This window comes from Camelus bactrianus, chromosome 4 (genome assembly GCF_048773025.1).
Source record: "Camelus bactrianus isolate YW-2024 breed Bactrian camel chromosome 4, ASM4877302v1, whole genome shotgun sequence".
In the NCBI taxonomy this organism is placed as follows: Eukaryota; Metazoa; Chordata; class Mammalia; order Artiodactyla; family Camelidae; genus Camelus; species Camelus bactrianus.
The window spans coordinates 57,910,845-57,932,239 of record NC_133542.1 but is presented as its reverse complement, the minus strand read 5'-3'; the positions used below and the strand labels follow the sequence as shown (position 1 = coordinate 57,932,239).

General features: G+C 42.8%; 1 protein-coding gene across 5 annotated transcripts in view; it reads left to right on the top strand.

Annotated features, from left to right (window-relative positions):
* Window positions 1-21,123, top strand: part of ECPAS (Ecm29 proteasome adaptor and scaffold) — a 90,191-nt gene extending 69,068 nt beyond the window's left edge. For 4 of the 5 annotated variants that reach the window (XM_074361989.1, XM_074361988.1, XM_074361985.1 and 1 more), the window contains 19 exons: window positions 1,936-2,015; window positions 2,612-2,717; window positions 3,474-3,521; window positions 4,282-4,403; window positions 5,731-5,881; window positions 7,639-7,704; window positions 8,929-9,018; window positions 10,121-10,187; window positions 10,753-10,844; window positions 10,924-10,990; window positions 11,221-11,412; window positions 11,989-12,197; window positions 13,059-13,102; window positions 13,199-13,391; window positions 14,907-15,045; window positions 16,969-17,074; window positions 17,282-17,370; window positions 19,350-19,421; window positions 20,840-21,123. In XM_074361989.1, the coding sequence (XP_074218090.1) occupies window positions 1,936-2,015; window positions 2,612-2,717; window positions 3,474-3,521; window positions 4,282-4,403; window positions 5,731-5,881; window positions 7,639-7,704; window positions 8,929-9,018; window positions 10,121-10,187; window positions 10,753-10,844; window positions 10,924-10,990; window positions 11,221-11,412; window positions 11,989-12,197; window positions 13,059-13,102; window positions 13,199-13,391; window positions 14,907-15,045; window positions 16,969-17,074; window positions 17,282-17,370; window positions 19,350-19,421; window positions 20,840-20,979 (2,073 nt within the window). In that variant the 3' untranslated portion in view covers window positions 20,980-21,123. The remainder of the gene's footprint in view (window positions 1-1,935; window positions 2,016-2,611; window positions 2,718-3,473; window positions 3,522-4,281; window positions 4,404-5,730; window positions 5,882-7,638; window positions 7,705-8,928; window positions 9,019-10,120; window positions 10,188-10,752; window positions 10,845-10,923; window positions 10,991-11,220; window positions 11,413-11,988; window positions 12,198-13,058; window positions 13,103-13,198; window positions 13,392-14,906; window positions 15,046-16,968; window positions 17,075-17,281; window positions 17,371-19,349; window positions 19,422-20,839) is intronic. The other variant, XM_074361986.1, reaches the window with a different exon arrangement.
* Window positions 21,124-21,395: the final 272 nt, after the last annotated feature.

Below are 21,395 nucleotides of genomic sequence, written 5' to 3'. Positions count from 1 at the left end.
TAATGTCCGTTGGGTGGATGGTTAAGGAAATGGCAGGAGACCCACACACGTGGAGCACCGTGTGTCCGCAGGCACTCCTGACGCACCGGAGAGCAGGGCATGGCTCCTGCCTTCAAGGAGTTCACTTAGTTGAGGAGGTAGAGAAGGAGACAGGCTGTGGCCATATCTGGTTTTCTCTCATCCGGCTGCTTCTCATAGTCTCCTCCACTTGTAGAGGTTAGGATTTCTCAGGGCCTCCCTCTGAGCACCCGTTACTCTCTCTGCTTTCTCTTCCCAGATGAGCTCATAGTTCCAGGGCTCGAAAATGTCTTCTCTACTGTGGTGGTTCTCGGTCTTGTGCTCCTGGCCCAGGCACGACTTGTGCTCCAGGTCTCCCTGGCTCGCACGTCTCACTGCCCGCTTGACGTTGTCCCTGGATGTTGTTTCAAGATACCGTAGACTTGACGTGTCCAGAACAGGCCTTCACAAAGCACCCTCCCCTCGCCCTCCTCAGGGTTCGTCTGTTTCCCCCAGCCAGGAAACTGGGTGTCATCCTTGATTGTCATCTGTCTTACCCGCACCCTTAATTTAATACAGTAGCAAATTCTGTTGATTCTGCTTCCAAAGTATTTATTGAATGTACTCTCTTTTTTTCCCTAATTCTTCCCTGAGGAACAGGTTGTCATCTTTCTCTTCCCTTTGCCTTCCTTTATTTGATTACCAGCAGTAAAAGTGTTTTTTAAAATTCAAATTGGACTGCATTTTGGGTTAAAATCCTTCAGTGGCTTCCTAGGTCACTCTCAGCAAATCCCGTGACCCTTATCGTGTCTTCCCACCCCTGAGCACGGTGCAGCCCTTCCTCTCTCTCTCGTCTGCTGCTGGGCTGTGTGTGTTCCTGGGCGTGTTGGAGGGCCCTGGATGGTTCCACTTGGGGGGTTGGGTGAGTTTCATGTGCTCTAGGCGAGTACATGGTACCGCAGGATCAGTCAAGATCCAACAGGCCAGTGGCTTTATGGATCCGAGTTCAGGGCCCAGGCCTGGGCTCTTGAGATGTGAGCGTCATTTTTGTGTGAGCAGAAGGTGGTCCCCAGATGTGGAAGAGGTCACGATGGAGAATGTTTAGAGATGTGGATATAGAAAGGCATCAGTTTCTTAAATCTTAGGGGGAGTTATTCACCTCCCTCTCTTGGTTTTCTTACATGTAAGTGAAGATTACAAGACCTCTCTTACTTTGGAGAGTGAAAGTGGAAAAGTCATAAGTTCTGAAGTTCTTTGGATCAGCTTTATAAAAAGTGAATCTCCTGTCGGTGTGTCATTATTACCAAGTTGTTAAGTGTGTTTCAGAACTAAACAGACTTAAAATGTTAATTTCATCCTTTGTTCTGAACAAATACTCCCTTATGTGCCAGACATGGTGCAAGGTGCCAGGGATGCACAGACGAGTGAGGCACTGCCCCTGCCCTGCAGGTCTCAGTGTGATGGAGCAGGACGGTTACTGTGCCGTCTGATACAGCGCCCTTAAGAGGGCGCCATGGGAACACAGGAGAGTGGGCCAGTCTTGTCTGCGAAGGCGGTGCCTGGTTTGAGTCTTGGACGAGTAGGGCTTAGCCAGGCAAGCAGGAGATGGGAGAGGTAGAGGTGTGTGTGCCAAGGAATGGAGCGCAGACAGGACACGGGGCCTGGGGAGACGGGTGGGCCACAGAGGGCTTCGGAACCTTGCCGGGGTCAGCGGACTTCACGCTCACGCCCTGAGGAAAATAAGGGGATCAAGTTTGCATCTGAGGGTGATCGTTTGGGCAGCTTCTAGCAGCTAAGGTGGGGAGAGAGTTGTGGGCTGAGAGGCCCAGAGAGACACGCAGGCTGTTACGCACAGAAACACAGTTTGTGTGGCTGAGATGAGTAGTTTGATTGCTGATGGATTTTGCATTCTCAGTTTTATTGTTTTGCTCTCATTAGGTAGATAAGTATTTGAAGGAAATTCTTCAAGATTTGGTTAAGAATCTTACCAGCAATATGTGGCGAGTTCGAGAATCCAGGTACTGTTTTTGGAAATATAAAACTAGTCAAATACAACTGAATTTTTTTCCCCTTCAGATGTCCAAGTTTTCTGCTTTGTGCAAAAGGAGTAAGTTAAAGCCACTAAAAAGCATACTTCTGGTTGGGTTAGACAGTTAATGATATTTAAGCTCTAGTCAGTGGTTTTCCTACGTTGTGTTAGTCTTTGTAAGTATGAGATTAAAGAAGTAGAAGATTGCTTGTTAAGTTATATATTTATATGCTCCCATAACTTTGTAGGGCAGCATTTATTTATACATATATAGTTTATGTTTATTCAGTGCCTGCTATGTGCTTGGCAGTGTGCTAGGCCCTGGAGGTACGCTGGTGAGTAAAAAATGAAGTATCATCTCAAAGAGATTATGTAGTTGTGGGAAGCTGACATTTGATGACTGTAAGTGCAGTATGCCGGGGGTGTATTTGAAGTACCAAAGAGAGAATAGCATTGTTGTCTTGGGGTGAGGGGTTTGGACCAGAAACATAGGCGAACCTGTATTCTTATTTGATACGAATGTTTCATAGTAAAATGTTGAGCTTTCTTGATCATATATTTGAAACTAAATTGTTTTATTTTCAGCTGCTTAGCTCTGAATGATTTATTGAGAGGAAGACCCCTAGATGATATCATCGATAAACTTCCAGAAATTTGGGAGACTCTGTTTAGAGTACAAGATGATATAAAGGTACTATATAAATAAATCTGCATTTATTCGTAGAATAGCTTAAACTGGAATTGTTAAAATATATATGTTACATATTTCAAAATTCAATATCTGGACAATTTTTTAAAAGACCACAGTTTTACTCCAGTCTTCATGTGTCTGTGAAGTGGCAAGGTTAGGAATGTTTAGATCTGAATTGAATAGACTTTTTTTTTTTTAAAGGGTAGCTACCGCTTGCTTTTCTTTCAGTAGAGACCTTGTGATGCTGTTGATTAGAAATAATCCACTTTGAAATAATCCACTTAGAAATAATCTACTTTGGTCAGTTTGAAAAGTTGGATCAGTCATTTCGAAATAACATAACCAGTTTCCCTGAATTTTGCCTTGGCAATTTAAATTTTACGTATTTTGATCTTACCGTTAAATTAGGCACTTTTAATTTTTTGCTTTATTCATCGGAGATTATTTTTTTTAAGTCTTTCAGAATCTTCACATAGATCTTTATACATTTGTTTTTTATGGTACGTTTAGTTTCTAAAGTGTTATACTTAATAGCTATCTTTTTGTAAGGTCAAAATAGGTTGTATCTAATTAAAGAAATGATAATATAGCATGATGGGCAGAAAACCTAATGAAACACCATTTTTTTTTTAACCTGGTAATGAAAGTAACACTTTTCACTAATTTGTATAGAATTGGAGGCCGTTAAATACACACTTTGGGGTAGATGAGAAGGAAACTCTGACTTGTATGATGTTATATGTTTCTTATTTCTAGGAATCTGTACGAAAAGCAGCAGAACTAGCTCTGAAAACTCTGAGCAAGGTGAAAATTCTTAACTTTATATTGGGGTGAAGTGGGGCAGGCTTCTATGTGACAATGATAATGACTTTGTCATATAAAGTGGCGTTAGTTGCAGTGTAATTGGCTTCATGTTACGGCTCCCTGTTCTTAGCAATGAGTGGGAAACTACTTGCTATTCCATCCGAATACGGGTGTTTTTAGCCAAGTGTGTCTCTGGTTTCTTTAAATGGTGAGCCTTTCTGGGCCTTTATCTGAGCTGTGACTTCCTCTTGACCCTGAAGAACGTATCACATTTCGATCAGGCAGCCTCCGTTCTCTTTGCTATTGCTGTGTTTACGTGTTCATCTGCCTTTCGGATTCATAAGGCTGGCAAGCTTTTTGAAGCTAGTTTCCCACTTGAACGCGATTCTGTGGCGCGTCAGGTGTGGCTGATGTATTCTAGCTGCGTGAAGCTCTTGACAGTGACGATGATAATGCCATGAGCCTTCTTCAAAGTGCTTTCGTAAACACTGTCTCAGTTCATCTTCAGCTGTTTCCTATTTCACAAATGAGAAGACCAGAGCTTAGGGAGTGAAGTGCATCACCGGATTTTCTGTTCAGTTATCAGCAGGCGTAGGGCTCAATCCCAGATCCCATCCTTCTTTTTCTCTCTGTAGTATCGTGGAAAGTAGGTTCGCTTACTCTGTCCTGTGGATGTGGGAGGTAGGGAGTGTTTTGTCAGATGATTGCTCCCTTGGGTGAGAGGTCAGTCTCACTGATCCCCATGCTCTTTGTATGCAAGGTCTGTGTGAAAATGTGTGACCCTGCCAAAGGAGCCGCCGGCCAGAGAACCATCGCTGTCCTTCTGCCTTGCCTTCTGGACAAAGGAATGATGAGCCCTGTGACGGAAGTCCGAGCCCTCAGGTTTGAATCAGCTGATGAAATGACCGTATTCATTCTCAGCAGAAACTGGGTTCCTGTGAATGTTAGATCCTTGAAAGTACAGAGAAACGAGTTGAGGCGACCCCATCGGGGTGACCCAAGAGCATTTGTGAGAAGTTGTGAGCCAGAACATCTTTGCAGACGCATTCTCACGGGAACCTTGCTCTCGTCCAGCGTCCTGCCCCTCTGCCTCACCCCTGAGTGAAGTGTGGTGTCTGCTTGTCACTGGCCTCTGCCCCCAGGAGAACGTCTCCCTGTTCTGTTATGCCACAGGCCCTTGGCGCTTGCGGCTGGTTGTACCGCATAGTGATATTTCATAAACCCACTAAGTCTAAGATAAACTGTTCACCGCCTGCAGCGATGAGAGGAATGATAAAGTTAGGGTATCACCGTCTTGCGGGTCCTCAGTAAGGTAGTCCAGGTAGCGCTCATTCGTGGCTCCTGAACCCACTGGTGAAAGGCTGACAGGGAACGTTATAGTGGACGGTGCACGCCGAGCAGACTTGAACCTGCTGATCACTCCTAACAGCATAAAAAGAGATAAGCAGACATGTTCATCTTAGTGTGATGGGAGAGGACATGTACAGACCACCTATATGAGATTCTCACTTAAAAAAAAAATGAACTGAACTTAATTTAGCCTGCAGATCTGTACAGAGGCACATGGTAAGCGATACCATCAGAACACAATCATTGAGGACAAATAAATGATAAGGAAAAAGCAGGAGGGAAGGCACTGTTAAAAATGATTCAAGAAATGCAGTAAATTGCAGTGTGTGCATGGACTCTGGATTCAGTTCCAGTAAACCAGCTCTTAAAGACATTTGTGAAACAATCAGGGAAATTTGGCTATTAGATGATATGAAAAAATTTCTTAATTTTTTTTTAGCTGTGAAGTGGTATTTTGATTACAATAAAGACTCCTGTCCTGGGCTCTCAGTGGTACACGCAGAAGTTTGGTTAGGGAACATGCTTCGGAATGCTGAAAGGCAGGGGAAAAATTACATGTATGGTCGCTGTGTATGGTGGATGTATGAGAGAGACAGAATTGGCCAAAGGTTGCTAATTGTTGAACTGGAGAATGTATCGAATTTCACTTATGTTTTGCTCTACTTTTATGTATGTGTGAAAATTTCTGGAGTAAAAAGTAAAAACCAAAGAACAACACAGGGCTAAGACCAGGTTCTGTAACGAAGTAAGCGTGTTCCTTAATGCAATAAACTTAGTGCAGAATGTCCTTATGGTTAGGTTTGTAGGGCTTCCTACTTTTGTTAAGAGGACTCAGCAGTTGTGTTTTGTGTGTCTGTAGCATCAACACCCTTGTGAAGATCAGCAAAAGTGCAGGAGCCATGTTGAAACCACATGCACCAAAACTCATCCCAGCTCTTCTAGAATCCTTAAGTGTATTGGAACCCCAGGTTCTCAATTATTTGAGCCTCCGAGCTACAGACCAAGAAAAGGTGAGTTGACAACACAGGCCTGTGGGTAACCCTCATGAAGGGAGAGCCCCGTTCAGGTATTGGACAGTGTCCTTCCAGTGTCCATAGTCCGACTCCATGACGCCAGTGATACTTTGACCACTCTTGAAACAGCTCATCTCCTATAACCACATGCGGTGGTTTTTTTTTTTTTTTTAGGGAGAGGTGGGTAGGGAGAGGGCTCATACACTGTTATGTGAAGTGAATGAAAAATGACGCTTCCATTCAAAAAATACATTAAGACATTTATTTAACACATTTTTTTGGATACATGTTCAGTTTTTAGGGGTTGGGTCTGCACCCCCAGTGTCCTTCCATGGACCACTTCTGTCCTACAAGCCAAGAGGATTTGTATTTAGACTTTGGTATAGTCCAAAATTATTCTGTTTTTAGGTATACTGTAGTTCCCTCGTCTCTGATCAGAGTTGCTTTTTTAAAAAGTACAGATGAAACATTTATTGTGAAAAATTAAAACAACACAGAAGTGTGTAAAGTAATCCCCTAGGAGTCCCCTCTCCCCTACCAGCACAGAATCATTTCTTGAGGAGTCCCTACTGTCAGCAGTTTCCTGTGTCTTTTTTCAAATTCTTTTGTACGTCGTCATAGGCTACAAAACCAAACAAACATTGATTTAAAAACAGAATCAGACTATGAACATTGTTCTGCAACTTGACTTTTGTTTTTAACAATGTATCATGTGTATGTATAGGTCGAGTTCATTCTTTTCAGTGCATGCACAGTGTTCTGCAGTGAGGTGATTTTGAACTTTAGTGGGAGAGATTTTGTGGCATCAAAAGTGCGGAATATTCTGTTTTCTCCACATCTTTGCCAACATTGAATCACATCAGTCTGATAAGCAAGAACGTCATTATTCCCATGTACACTTTCCTCTTATTAGTGTTGTCGACTGTCTTTTCATATTGTGTCAGCTCTTTACGTTTCTTCTGTGAAATGTATGTCTTTATTCTGTGTCTATTTTTGTACTTGTTCATGTCTTCACGTGTCTTTGTTAGGACTGTCAAGCCCCTGTCATATGATGGTGAAGGTTTCCTCTCACTTCACTGTCTTGACTTTTAACTTGCCTGAACTATTCCATTCTAATCACTTCCCTCTTTTCCCTTTGCCTCTACTATTGCTGTTTCTTCTCCATTCGTCATTCTTCCCTCTTTCAGCAGTGGTCTCGCCCCTTCCTAGGTCCCCACCTACTAGGTGGTTGAGAACTGGGAAACAAATTCTAGTCCAAACTTTGCAGCCCTGGGCAAGCCACTTCTGTCTGCCTCACTTTTCTCATTTATTATGTCGGGGTGGTGTCAGCCTCTCCTTCATGACATGAAGGCCCTTTGCAAAGGTAAAGCAATGCATTTATGAAAATTTTTATTGCTGAGACACAATTTTTAATTGCATCTTAGAAGGTTATTTAGTCTGTGTCTTTATTTGGTGGAGAAGCTGACGCCCCAGAGGCCGGATGGCTTGCTCAGCGTTACACTCGGTTACTTTCTAAGCGCAGTTCATTTCAAACCCTTGTCTGAATTTCTCACCTGTGGTGAGATGCTGCCTCTGCAGGTAAACGGTTGAGTGAAGGACAACCAAAATTATTTAGACTTGTGTTTGAATTTGTTATATCTGTATATTATTTTTTTAAGAATATTCTTTGGTTTGGCAGTAAAGCCCAAATGGGAGTGTGTGGAGGTTCTTCTCGCTTGATTGATTTGCTGGGTGACTTGAATTTGTGTTCTCAGGCCGCGATGGATAGTGCTCGACTCAGCGCTGCCAAATCCTCTCCCATGATGGAAACAATCAACATGGTCAGTGCCTAATGCAGTGAGAGTGTTTAAGTTTGTTTGCTCTACCTTCGAGTGTAATTGTTCAAAGTCTTCAGATTACAGTCAATGAAACAGAGATTTAAGGGACGAGTTAGGCAGGTGTTGTGACTCCAGTTTTTTCTTAGTAGAGTTCGTTTTTCTTCTTCTGTATTACTAAATGGAACATATACTTTCCCAAGTACCAGAGTCCATTAGTCCAGATTTGTGCTACACAGGAAAACAATATATTAAAAGATCTCCCTATAAATCTCTATCTGTGTATCTTTTGGCCTGCCTATTTGGAAAGGCTCAGCTGTTTGTCTCTGCCTGAGCATGGTCTTGGGAGGGCCTAGGAAGGCGTCAGTTGGAGGTGTTCAATGACGTAGGAGCATAAAACGTAGAGAAAGAAGTGAGCAGTATCGATAGATTGTTTGGTTAAAGGAAGGGGGTTTGCAGAAAGAAAAGAGCTGCTTGGCACCGAGATTCTAAGTTCTAACGTTCCTAGAGTCACGGACAAGGGGCTGAGGTCTTCACAGCCCACGCTGCTGTGCGTGCCCTGGGGAGGTCCCCGAGAGCTTGGGCACTGCTGGAAATTGTTTCGCTAGGCAGGTCACAAGGCTGGGCAAGAGAAGAAGAAATTCTTTTAGTGCTTACTGGGGGACTGTTACCAAAATTTGGTCTAAGGATGTTATGTCTTAGTTGGGTTTATGGAGGGAAAAGAAAGCTTAAAGAAATAGGAGTAGCCAGCAGACACCTTATAGATGAGCTCATTGGTAATAGAATATGTGTCATTACATTTTCAAAAACAGAGTACGGCCAATTCAGCTAGGAAGCCATCTGTGACAGGAAGGTTAGACAGGGTGGGCCGCTGGGGCAGGCCGGTTTTCGTCTAGGTCTCTTGCACTATACATGGGTCAACAGAGAGGAAGCAGGCCCAGAGAGATCCTTTCTTCTTGGGGAATCATTATTTATTTTCTCCTTTGTAAATCAGTGCTTTTTATTATGTTTGTTTTGTTTTCAATGTTGAACCACTGATGAATGGTTTTCCTGTTTTGTAGTACAGTGGTGGTTTTAATATTGAAATCAGAGCAAAATCAGACCAGCAGTTTTTCAACTGCATGTCAGAACCGGTTGGTGCATAGTTGACATGGCCAGTTTTTAACTGAAGATGTGGTACTGACTGAATTATTTGCTGAGGTTAACTTGATATTTATTCTCTTCCCAAAGTGCCTGCAATATCTGGATGTGTCGGTGCTGGGTGAGCTAGTTCCTAGATTATGTGAACTGATCAGAAGTGGTGTAGGTCTTGGAACTAAGGTAAGCAAGTGTATTTTTCACAAGAGGAATTTGCATCCTCATTAGTTTGGGCTGTGAAAATATAACAGCCATCGTGTGTGGAATTCATTTTTTTCTTAAAACCTAATACTACTTTACATTAACCATTTTGTTTCTGTGGTGGCATTAATAACTTAAAACATGTAATAACTTAAAACATTCATTCAGAATATAAAACGTGACCTATTCAGTAAATATTGTCCAATTTTTTTAAGTGGAATCATTTCTGTTCCCTGGTTGGCATGGACTTGCCCTCTGGGTCCTTGTTCATAATCAGTTTTTAATGGAAAAGCTCACCCAGTTATCACGGCATGGTTGTTTTAGGTGGCGACTGGCATTTTCCACAGAGGAATCAGCAGGTGTTTGGATGGAAAATGTCTTCCTCTCCAAGATCTTTCAAGGATCTAATCCTACCCCCCACACTTTAAAAACAAAAAACTCACATTTTTTTTCTCCTGACAAAATTAACACCTGCTTATATTTAAAAATTTTAGCATTTATAGGTCAGGAGAAAGTTAAAAATTGTCCATAGGTTTACCACCCAGAGGTCATTGCTATTAATATTTCAAAATGTTTCCTCCTGGTCTCTTCCTGTGCATGCGTTTCCTGCAGTGTCCTCTCTAATGCCCACACGGTACTCTGTGACATCATTTATTTTAACCCATCAAGGAACATCTGGTTTGTTTTCACCTTTTTTGATCCTAAACAAAGCAAGCACTGTGTTGAATGTCTTTGGACACATCTGATGCCACTTCCTTTGGTGAAATTTCTAGAACTGGAGATGTTGGAACGCGGGTGGACAAACTGACACGTTGCCCTCCCGAAAGCTCGTACCGGTTTCTTCCTGACCTGCGGTGTATGAGAACAGGGTGCCCATGCAGTAGGACCTCCTGCTGGAGGTCTGGAAGAAAATCCGTGTGTTAATAGTTTGAGAGTTTACTCTTTCTCAATTGAATCGTGGAGGGGCTATGTTAGGCTTTGTGTATTTCTTGTCTTTAAATCTTTGACTCCTAAAACAAAGGGTGTGATAGACATTGAACATTGTGACCATCAAATTCTGACTCTTGCCTTTGTAACCCTGTAGGGAGGCTGTGCCAGTGTCATTGTGTCACTAACTACTCAGTGTCCCCAGGACCTGACACCTTACTCAGGTGAGTTTGTCAGAACCACACGGGGTGAAAATTCTGTGTGGCCATGTCCTGTGTGACAAGGCTTTAAAAGGAAAAATAATAATCGCTCAGACATGCTTGTGGTACTGCGTACTTTTTCCTCCCTCAAACTCCCCCACCTCTGCCTTTATCTCTGTTTGTAGGAGGTACAGATGATTAAGTTTAGCAAGTGTTCACTGTTTTATAAGTGCTTGCTCCTTAGTGGTACAAGGAGGTGGAAGTATGTGCTCTCCCGTAGGATTTGTTTATTATCATTTAGAGCTAATTTTACATTAGTATTTTTCTCTTAGATTGACTTCTGCATGGGGTTGATGAACTTTATGTATCTAGCTCTCATTTTTGCATCTTTCCCCGCAGTATTCTAGACACAGATTAATTTTTAATTTTACATCAGGCAAATGGATAGGACAGATGTTACACATGAGGGTTCTAGACTACCATGGAATAAGCCTGATGTTAATTACAGGCTTCAGTTTGTTTTGGTCCGGGGAACAGAGCAGGGCATTTGGTCAACCACTATCAGATTTTTCTCCTTTGTTTCTGCTAGGTAAACTTATGAGTGCTTTGCTTAGTGGCCTGACAGATCGGAACAGTGTAATTCAGAAATCCTGTGCGTTTGCCATGGGCCACTTAGTTCGGGTGAGATTAATTTCTTATTTAGTTTAGTAACTACACCCTGATAGTTACAGAGAAGTGACCAGGGTTGTTTCTCTTTCAGACCTCGCGGGATAGCAGCACTGAGAAGCTCCTGCAGAAGCTCAATGGCTGGTATATGGAGAAGGAAGGTACCTTTCTTTTCCTATTTTATATTATTAATTTAGATGTAAACAACCTAATAAAACAATATGGGTCAAGCCTTACCCTTTCTGATTTTATGTGCTTTTCTGGGAACATTTCCATTTGATTTTCCTGGTGGTTTTGCTGTGGTGCAATTTTCACGAGTCTATTTAGATCAGTTGCGCTTGAAAACCAGGAAGTATGATGAAGATAATGGCTTTTTTCTGCTTCTCTTTAGAACCCATCTACAAGACCTCCTGTGCTCTGACTGTTCATGCCATCGGACGATACAGCCCCGACGTGCTGAAGAACCACGCCAAAGAAGTTCTGCCCTTGGCGTTTCTAGGCATGCATGAAATTGCTGACGAGGAGAAAGCAGAAAAAGAAGAATGTAACTTATGGACTGAAGTGTGGCAGGAAAATGTGCCTGGTTAGTGAACAGTGCTATGAATTAAACCTGTTTCTTAGGAACCACAGTTGGAATTTTTACTCTTTTTTTTTTAAATTCATAAACTTCTATAGTTAATTTCCCAGGACCTAACAGCTTGTGTCTCGTTGGGCTCTAAGCCTGTCCGACTTGCTGAGTTCTCCAGTTGGCGCACAGAGCTCTTTCCTTTCCTCCTGCCTCAGTGAGAGAATAGAAATTCCCCGAGCAAAGAAGAGCTTTCCTTATTTTAGTTGAGAGTGAATAGTGATTTTTTCCTAAATTCCCTTACAGTATTATTTCAGAGTTGGGCTTCCCAACTCTGCGTTTCACCTTGACACATATGAATGGATGACAGCCCTCCTGCGGACACACCCAAGTTCATAAAGTCCTGCTGCTGCAAAGACACCTCACAGCACCAGCCACTTTCTCCCTCTTTCAGACAGTGGTGTGTGGTGACCATCGAGAGTTACTGTTTTAAAACTGATGGTCACTGACTTTTATTCCAGACTTAGAAAAGAAAGATCAGTTAATTGTTTTGGTCACTTAGAAGTTGCTTTAATTTTGCTTTTCATAACCTAGGTTCCTTTGGTGGCATTCGGTTGTACCTGCAGGAGTTGATTACCATTACCCAGAAGGCTTTACAGTCTCCGTCCTGGAAGATGAAAGCGCAGGGTGCCGTTGCCATGGCATCCATTGCAAAACAGACCAGCTCCCTGGTGCCTCCGTATCTGGGGATGATGCTGACCGCACTCCTGCAAGGCCTAGCTGGAAGAACGTGGGCAGGAAAGGTAAGGGAACCACTCATGCCCAGTTAAATTTGAGGTATCCTTAAAGGATTATGACTTCATCTTACATTTTCATTTCCCTAAAAATTAGAATGTCATTTTGTGGGACATCAGATGGACTGTTTTTGTGATTGCTTTGTGCCTAGACTTCCTAGGCAGTGGGAAGCTTTGGGTAAACTTTGCCTGATTAAGTGTGATATTTCATCAGAGTATAACCCACACGTCCTTGAATACCGCAGAGTAATGCTGGAGGTCGATTTTTATTTGTCATGTTCAGCTTTCCAGGAGAAGTCGTAAACCAAGTGGTCCCCACTTTGTACCCGTTGACCTCATGAGCAGATCAGGACTGGGCTTGCGTGAATTGAGTAGCAGGACAAGCTGTGTCTAAACCCTGAGCCTGAGGATGTCCATCTCTGGGACCTCTGAATGAGTAACAGTCATTTTTATACTAGGGCGACAGTCGGTTACTCACAGTGACCACTCAGTGGGGAATACGAGATTGTGGCATCATAGACAAACGACCCGATGTTGTAGAAGTCGGTAGTGGCCAGTGCAGGCTGTAGACAAAGTGCTGGACTGGGAGTCAGACACAGGCCTCGTTCCACGGTTGACACTTCCACCCTGTGACCTCGGCGAGTCGGTTCTCTAGGCTTTAGGAAATGGAGAAGAAGACAGTTACCCTGCTTCCATGGTTTGGAGTAAAACTCTGTGGATGTGCTTGTTAAACAGCAAAGTGTGTTCAAGATGTGCTGACTCTGGTTAATTTGTGTTGTCATAATTATTAAATATGTCTAAGGTAATTGTAGTCAGGAATGTAATGACGCACGCGTGCCTAATAGTACCTCTTGTCTCTTCACCCTGCAGGAAGAGCTGTTGAAAGCCATTGCCTGTGTGGTGACAGCTTGCAGGTAAATGTTCTTTCAGTGAAGATGCCGTTTCTTAAACTGGACCTGGAAGCCGCGGCCTTTATTAACTGTTCTGGTGCTTTTGTGTGGATCCTGTAGTTCGGAGCTGGAAAAGCCTGTGCCCAACCAGCCCAGCACAAATGAGATTCTCCAAGCTGTTCTGAAGGAGTGCTGCAAAGAGAATCCCAAATACAAGATCGTAGCGATCAGCTGCGCGGCGGATGTCTTACAGGCCACCAAAGAAGACAGGTTCCAGGAGTTTGCTGACATTGTCATACCTCTCATCAAGAAGGTAATGACTGCCACATCCTTCCAGGTCTGGCTCATACCTTAAGATTCACATAGCTGAAAATAGCAGAAAATCCCAAAGTATCATGGCTTCAAACAAGACCGACTTTTGTCTCTCACATAATAGCCCAGGCTTGTTGCAGCTCCCAGCTCTGCCATCCCTAGAGTGTGGCCATTGTCCTCCTGGTCCATGGGGTATCTTCCCCCAGGCAGGTGATGGCAGAGGAGATGAGAAGGGACGAAGGGTCAGAGTTGGCCTGTCAGTTCTCTCTTGTGGAGAGTTCCTGGGAGCTGCTGCAGGGCACTTTTCACTTTTACCCCTTAGCCAGTGCTTAGCCAGTGCTTAGCCAGATGGCCATGCCTGGTTGCAGGGGAAGCTGAGAAAGCTGGTCTTCGTTCTGGGTATCCGCCTCCCCTCCATGTGAGAAGGGTGGACGTTTTTTGTTTTTGTTTTTGTTTTAAACAAAGCAGAAAGATGAGTTTATTTCGAGGGTTTCAACCTGCAAGCCAGGAAACTCAAGGCTGTGTACGTACAGGAGCGGTGAGTTCCCAAGGGTGAGGCTGGAGTGGACGAACAGGCTGCCGTGGCTGTAATAAGCTTGCCTTGCACGCATGGGCGCCAGCCCCCCAGTCATCCTCAAGTGAAGACAGGGAGCTTGGTGTGTCACTGTTGTCTGCCTCTGCCGCACACTGGGGGACTTGGATCAGAAAAAGACTTTGGTTTCATATAGAAAGTGAAGCAGTTGTCTTTAAGTGCTGGGGACTGGTTCAAAGAAAGAAGGGTATGGTTTACCTATTTATTTTTAGTTCTGGTGAAACACAAAATATTTTAAATAGCATTCTTACTCTGTTTGTTGTGCTGCTGCTAATATGAAGTTGTTTTCTTTTAGTAAAAAAGCTGTTTATATATTTCTTATATACGTAATGATAGTGTATAAATTTGGGAGACCTGTATTTTAAATGGATTATGTTACCAGCCAGCAGGACAAGTCACTTCTCAACCTCTTTCCATGTCTTATTAAGAAGAAGTTTAGAGGTGGAGGGTACAGCTCAGTGGCAGAGTGCCTGCTTAGCATGCACAGGGTCTTAGGTTCAATCCCCAGTACCTCCATTGAAATAAACAGATAGATCTAATTACCCACCCACCCAAAAAACAAACAAAACCCAGACAAGGAGTTTGGATTTAGATCATTACCGAGTTCTTCCTTCTTTAATTCTATGATTCTATTCTACTGCAAGTCTTTTTATGTTGTGCTCAAAATACTCTGTATATGGTATTTTTTTCACCTTTGCTTTCAGGTTCCTTTAGAGGATTTCCCAAACCAGTAAGTTACTGGAGAGATGTAGTATTCCTGTCACAAATTCTTTTTACAAGTAGGAGAACTCCTGGTAGAGAATTTAGCATTCGTTTCCTGGTTAGCATCTCCTGCTCTGGTCCCCTGATTGTTTTAATAGTATACCTATAACTTAGAAGAAAAAAAGATTAAAATTTGCTTTCCTTTTCCTTGACATGTCCTAGAACTCACCCGAAAGCACTGGAGTCCGGACAAACAAAAATGAAGATGAGAATGAGAAGGAAAAGGAGCTCCAGCTGGAGTCTGTGCTGGGCGCCTTCGAGAGCCTGGGCAAAGCCTGGCCCCGGAGCGCGGAGACCCAGCGTAAGCAGCGGGCCCTGTGCGGAGAAGCGCTGTAACCAGGGGTCCCTGTGAGAGCCAGGGTGTCCGTGTGACGAGTTATAGGCATCTATGACGGATGCACAGTGAGAGTTCCCCAGGGTAAACTGTGCTCCTGCGCTGGCGGGTCACCTCGTTGTCTGTGGTGGCAGTTGGCCAGGGCTGCCATGACAGAGCATGCAGACTGGGGGGCTTCCACGACAGAAATATATGTTCTCTCAGTTCTAGAGACTCAGAGTCCGAGATCAAGGTATCAGCAGGGTTGGTTTCTTCTGAGACTTGTCTCCTTGGCCTGTAAACGGCCGTCTGTGTCTCTGTGTCCTCATATATTCTTGTGAGGACACCGGTCTCGTTGGACGAGGGCCCACCCTAATGATCTCTCTAAAAACCCTGTCTCCCAGCACAGTCACATTCAGAGGTGCTCGGACTTTAATGTGTGAATCTGTGGGACACGTTTCAGCCCCGAACAATCATGATGCATTTTAGATGGTTTGACTGTAAGAGTGATGCTGCATCCTGAGGGGTCCACAGGACTGAGTAGTGGGGTCTCTTCATCTCAAAATTAATGGCCTTGTCACCAAATCTTCAAGAAGCAAATGAAATCTCTATTTCACTGGGAAAAATCATAACTTTTGGAGAGATTTTCAGAATTGAATGTGTCTTTCCAAAGGATTAAGTAAATAAATAGTAAACCTTTACCAGCAGACGAGGCTATAGTTAGCAGGAGTCCTGTGATAGAGCCTTAAACTTGGGACAGTGCTGCTTTTGAGTTTGCCTCCTGTTGGTTCCTGCAGTGCATCCTCCCGAGCAGCTTAACATTCTTGAATGTTATGAAAAATATCGTGGACTGTCTGTGATTGGATGTATCTAAAGTCAGACTTAAGATTGTTTCTGAGCCTTGCCATTTTTTGTGTGAACTTCAAAAAGTGTATTTGCTCTGTCGGGGAACGGTTTTCCAACAGATCCAGATTCGTCAGTGGTCTTATTTCTTGGTGGTGTTTTATGAACTGCAGTGGAAGCCTACTTACTTGACTTGATTAGGACTACTACTTTATGCCTGATAGGTAGAAAAAGTTCAAGTAGGGAATTCTGTAAAAAGATGACACGTACACGAAGCAGTTTTAGTCCAAGGAACAGAAATACACACGTTTGCCGGTTGTCAAGGGGACGGGCCCAGGCCTTTGAGAATTTGTTCCACATTGGCCTCTCGTATACATCTCACTCATCGTGTATCATCTCCAGCTCCTGGTTTTGTTTCTTTTTAGTGGAGAAAGAAATTACGGTCTCTTTATGAAGCAGTTCAAGTGTAGAATTCTAGACTTTTACCCCCATCCATCTTTACATTTGTGAACTGGACTAAACTCTACAGCATTTAAAAAATAATTCCTTTGTTGAGTTTTATACTCCTGTTTCATCAGTTAGCGTAATTTTAAGTATATAATTATAATAACAAGTGCAGTTAGCATAACCGGTTTGGGAGAAAGCACTGTTGACTCATGTCAAGCCTACAACGTGCAGAGGCTTGTGGGTTCCAGAGAGGAGGCCTGGCCTCCAGGGTCTGCTTTCTTTGGCCGTCATTCAGGGTTTTTACAGGGAAAAGGGAGTGTGGTTAAGATTCTGTGTCAGTTCCTTAGAGAGGGCTATTGCCTTGAAAATGAACATTTATGGAGTTACATAGGTTGGGGGCGGTGTTTCTGATCAGAGAAACTTGTGGGAACTGGGCACAAAGTCACACTAAAGTGTTTTTGAGATCTCGTGGCAGTAACTAAAGGCATTTGTTGTTTTATTTTTCCCTCTCTCCCTCTGTGTCCCTGTCCCTCTGTCCCTCTCTGTTCCTGCCTCTCCCTGTGTCTCTATCTTCCCCTCACTTGCTCTGTCCTGCGCTGCCCCCTTCTTTCTCTCTTCCAGGTTGTTATCGTCAGGAACTGTGCAAACTGATGTGTGAACGGCTAAAACTCAGCACGTGGAAAGTGCAACTAGGGGTCCTGCAGTCAATGAATGCCTTTTTTCAGGGGTAATTTGCATCATAGTTCAGTCATTTACTTCCCCTTCCCCTGTCCTTAGCACTTTATATATAATCAATGGAATTATTTTAAATTTTAAAACTAAAAGCTAAAGTGACTTCATAAAGTAATATATACAGCCAAGTTGTTTGTGCTGGAAAGGTTTTGGAATGTTTCTTAATAACTAGCGTTTGTGTCTTGCTTTCTGATTTGTACAGATTAATGCTTTTAGAAGAAGAACATGCAGACCCTGAGGCTTTGGCTGAAATTCTCCGTGAAACTTGTAAATCAATCACATATTCTTTAGGTGAGTGCTGAACTGACATTGATAAGGAGTTTTAATTTTAAAGCTCAAGGAGTTAAGCTTCAGGTATTCCCTGCCTTGTGCTAGGAACTGAATTTATGGACCAACTACTGACCCTTCGTATTTAATATACTCGATATGTGCCCCCAGACTGGAACGTATTAATCTGGAACTGTTAATTTAGGATTTTAACACCTAGATCAGGAAAACCTTTGTGATAAGTATTTTTTTTTAAATTTGTATTTGGAAATAATTTCAAACTTATAATAATAGTACATATAATACTTATGTATGCTTTACCCAAAGTCATCTGTTAGCATTTTGCCCCATTTACTTTACTATTTGCACGTTATATACATACTTCTTCCTGAACCATTTGAAAGTGTATTGTTTACAACAGGCCCCTTTCCTCCTGAAGTCGTCAGTGTGCCTTCTTCCGCGTGACCATGGTACAGTCACCAACTTCAGATAGTGCCACACCGATGCAGTATGTGTAACCATTCCTATTCTGGGTTTTCAGTTGACTCGGTAGTGTTCTTTATATCATTTTTCCCTCCCCTCCATCAAGGAATCTAGTCCAGAATCACTCAGTGAATTCAGGTGTCATATGTCTGGTCTCCGTTTCCTCAGCCTTTCTGTGTCTTACATGACACTGACAATTCTGAAGACAAGCCCTGCCCTCTTCCCCGCCGCCCCCCAAACTAGAATGTTTCTCATTTGGTGTTTGCCTGGTGTTTCCTCGTGATTAGATCCAGGTGACGAGTTCCCAGCTGGGGGGCCCCGTTAGTGATGCTGTGGCCCCTCGCATCGGGAGGCACACAGTGTCCACCTGCCCTCACTGGCGATGTTAATTCTGATTACCTGGTCACGGTAGTCCTCAGCTTTCTCTGCCGTATAGTTGCTGTTTTTCCCCCTTCTGTCTGCTAAGCAGCCTGTGGGAACACACTTTAAGACCGTTCAGATAACCTCTCCTCTTCAGAACTGTGTCTGCTAAGCGGTCTGGGAGAAGGCACTGTAAGACCGTGTGGATAGACTGCTCCTCAGATGGCCTTCTCTAGACTTAGCACTGATGGGTTTCCCTGAACGGCTTTTACTAAGATGGTTTTCCAGCTCTGGCACGCCTTCCACGTTTCCCATTTACAGCTGGCATCCTCTCATCAGCAAGCACCCCCCCAACTCTATTTATCTATCATCCATAGTGATTCACGGATTCCTTTATTTCCCCATTGGTTTATCATTATTTTCCTTAATTAATTTATTGCTCGTATTGTCACAGATTGAGGCACTGGGAGCCCCTTCAGGCTGACTCCTGTGTCCTGGTGCCAGCTCACCATCATTCTTTTAAGCACTTGTGTACTTTGTGGCATAACAGGTTGTTACAAGCTCATCTTGTGCTTTCTTTGTCTCGGGTTTGGTTGTGTGTTAATTTTTTTGGTAGACAGTTACACTGTGAACTCGGTGCTATGTCTAAAGTAGACACCAAAGAAGCATATTTCAGCTGCAGTTCTTGGAGGTGACAGCGTGCTTTTTGGATAAAGGAACTGGCAGCTAAGAAACTAGTCTTTGCAGGGTCTCAGCCAGGTGTCTCTTAGTTGGCCTCACCTCTCGGTTGTGTAATGTTCTTTGATAAAATGAAGAGCTCATGCAAACGTAAAGACCTTTCTCAGGTATCCTTGAAGACGACTATGTGTTTGTGACAGTGTCTCTTGATTTCCAGCTTCTAAATACTGCCATTTGTTGTAGAGATTGGTATCGTTGGCTGACAGGTATTGTGTGTTTTACAGTAAGGAACATGGACATGTAACACATTTCAAGTGTTTGATGGTAACTTGCTAGGGGAAGCTTACTTAAGAACAGACGTATCTTTCCCTGAATTTATAATTTACAAACGTCTTTCTTTTGGGAACACTAACTTAATCTTGGAAGTTCTATTTGTAAGGCATATAAAACAAATAATGTGAATTATATGATTTTCTTCTTAGAAAATAAGACCTACTCATCTGTGAGAACAGAAGCTTTATCTGTGATAGAATTGCTGCTTAAAAAACTTGAAGGTGAGTTCTTGGTAGCTCTGAGTGGAGGACCAGAAGGCCCGGATACTTGATGGCCTATGTTTTAGGAATTTTTTAATTTTCTGGTTTTGTTTTTTAAGCATATACTCTAAAGTACAAATTCATACACTTGTACTTGGAAGTGGAAATATGCATAGCTAAAACCTTCCAGTTTTATTAAGTGTTAAATTTTACTCTTTTATTTTATACTCTTTAATGCATTGTGAAGCTATATTTATGTCAAAATAATAAAGTTTTGGTTTCCACCGTGTGTCTTGAGTTAATCTTGGTTGATCACAGCACGCGGTTGACAGTGGCATTTGTAGAGCTTATGGTACACATGTAAATAAACAGAATGATGCACTGAAAAGTGGAGTTGGGAAAACATTTAACAGTTATCTACCCGAGTCTTCAAATTTGATAGCAATTTTCTTAATCCTTTTTTTCTATTTCCCTTTTTTTTTTTAATCTTATTAAGAAACAGATTTCATCCAATGGTCTGTTGTATCAATGGTAAAAGAAGACGGCATTTTCTCTAGTGATGTATCTGTCAAGGATTTCAAAAGGCAGCTTCTTTTCTTTTTTCTTTTCCCTCCTTTTTACTGTTTTATCCCCATAGGTTAAGAACGGGGAAGATGGAACCGTTTTCTTTCGAGCTCTGTGTCCTTGCTGCCGCTGCTTCTGTCTCTGTCTTTGCTTCACAATCACAGCCCCTCTCTCAGGGCTCCATAAGCAGGCCTTTTAGATACAGTAACACTGCACACCTCATAATCCCTTTTTTCCCTGTTGAAATAAAAGAGCTGGGCACTTGTACATATCTCTGAATTCTCACAGATTGCCGGATATGTATAAATATTTTCTAGATGAGGAAAACGAGGCTAAATGGTGATGTAACTTGCTTGAAACCACATCACCAGAAAGTATCAGAACCTCATAAACAAGATTTAGGATCTGATATACTTTGAGTTTCTAAAATTTTGAGTATGTGTGTAGTTCTCCGATGCTTTTCTTAAAGAAAGGAGTCATAAAGTGTCATCGGTTCAGACCATCTGTACAGTTATGAGATTTGTCGAAGACTTTTTTTTTTTTTTTACCACGCATGGAGGTTTTCTGTGTCGCTGAGGTGCTCTTCTGTTACCGTGTGCCCTGCCGCGGTACCTCCAGCTTCCCACTTTGCTTCAGCCTCCCTCGTTCTGGTTGTCCCACCCGTCCCAGGGACAGAGGACAGAACTCCCTGATAGGCCCTCGGGTTATGGTCAGTAACCCGTGTTAAACCTGTGATCATTATATATAGAACTGTTACCAAGAGTTTGCTTTTGCATTTATTCTGGGGAGAGGATACGTGGAGGAAAAGCAGAAAGAACACTTTGGGGTTTCTGCTTGCTTGTTCTATAAGGATTCTTCTCTCTCTTTCCACTCAGAATCTAAACAGTGGGGAAGTTTGACATCCGAGTGCAGAGTGCTCCTGATCGAGTCTTTAGCAACCATGGAGACAGACAGCAGACCTGAGCTGCAGGAGAAAGCATCGTTACTGAAGAAGACACTTGAAAACCTGGAATAAATTAGAAGGGAAAAAAACAGACAAGTGCCATGTTCATTGGGGGTTGAAAAGGAGGTATTCTTCAAAAAACCAAGTGGGGAAAAGTAAAGATTAATCTGTAGCATGCATCATTCCTTGGCTGAAATAAAAAAAAAATGCCTTAAATTTTGTTCCTTATTAGCTTTATTTTACTTGGTGTTTTAAAAGTATCTGGGCTGAATGAGCTAAATGGAACCTTGGATATTTGAGAGATGGTTGTATGTGAAACTGACAGAAATAGCTGTTGAAAGAATTAAAGCTTGTCGTTAAAGGAACAAAGTTGCAGAGCGAGCTGCATAAAAATCTTAGAACTGCACCCAGACTAAAGTTATTTCAGGAAGGGGCTCTATAAATCACCTAGTTTAACTCCCTTCTTTACACCTGAGGAGATAGGCTGA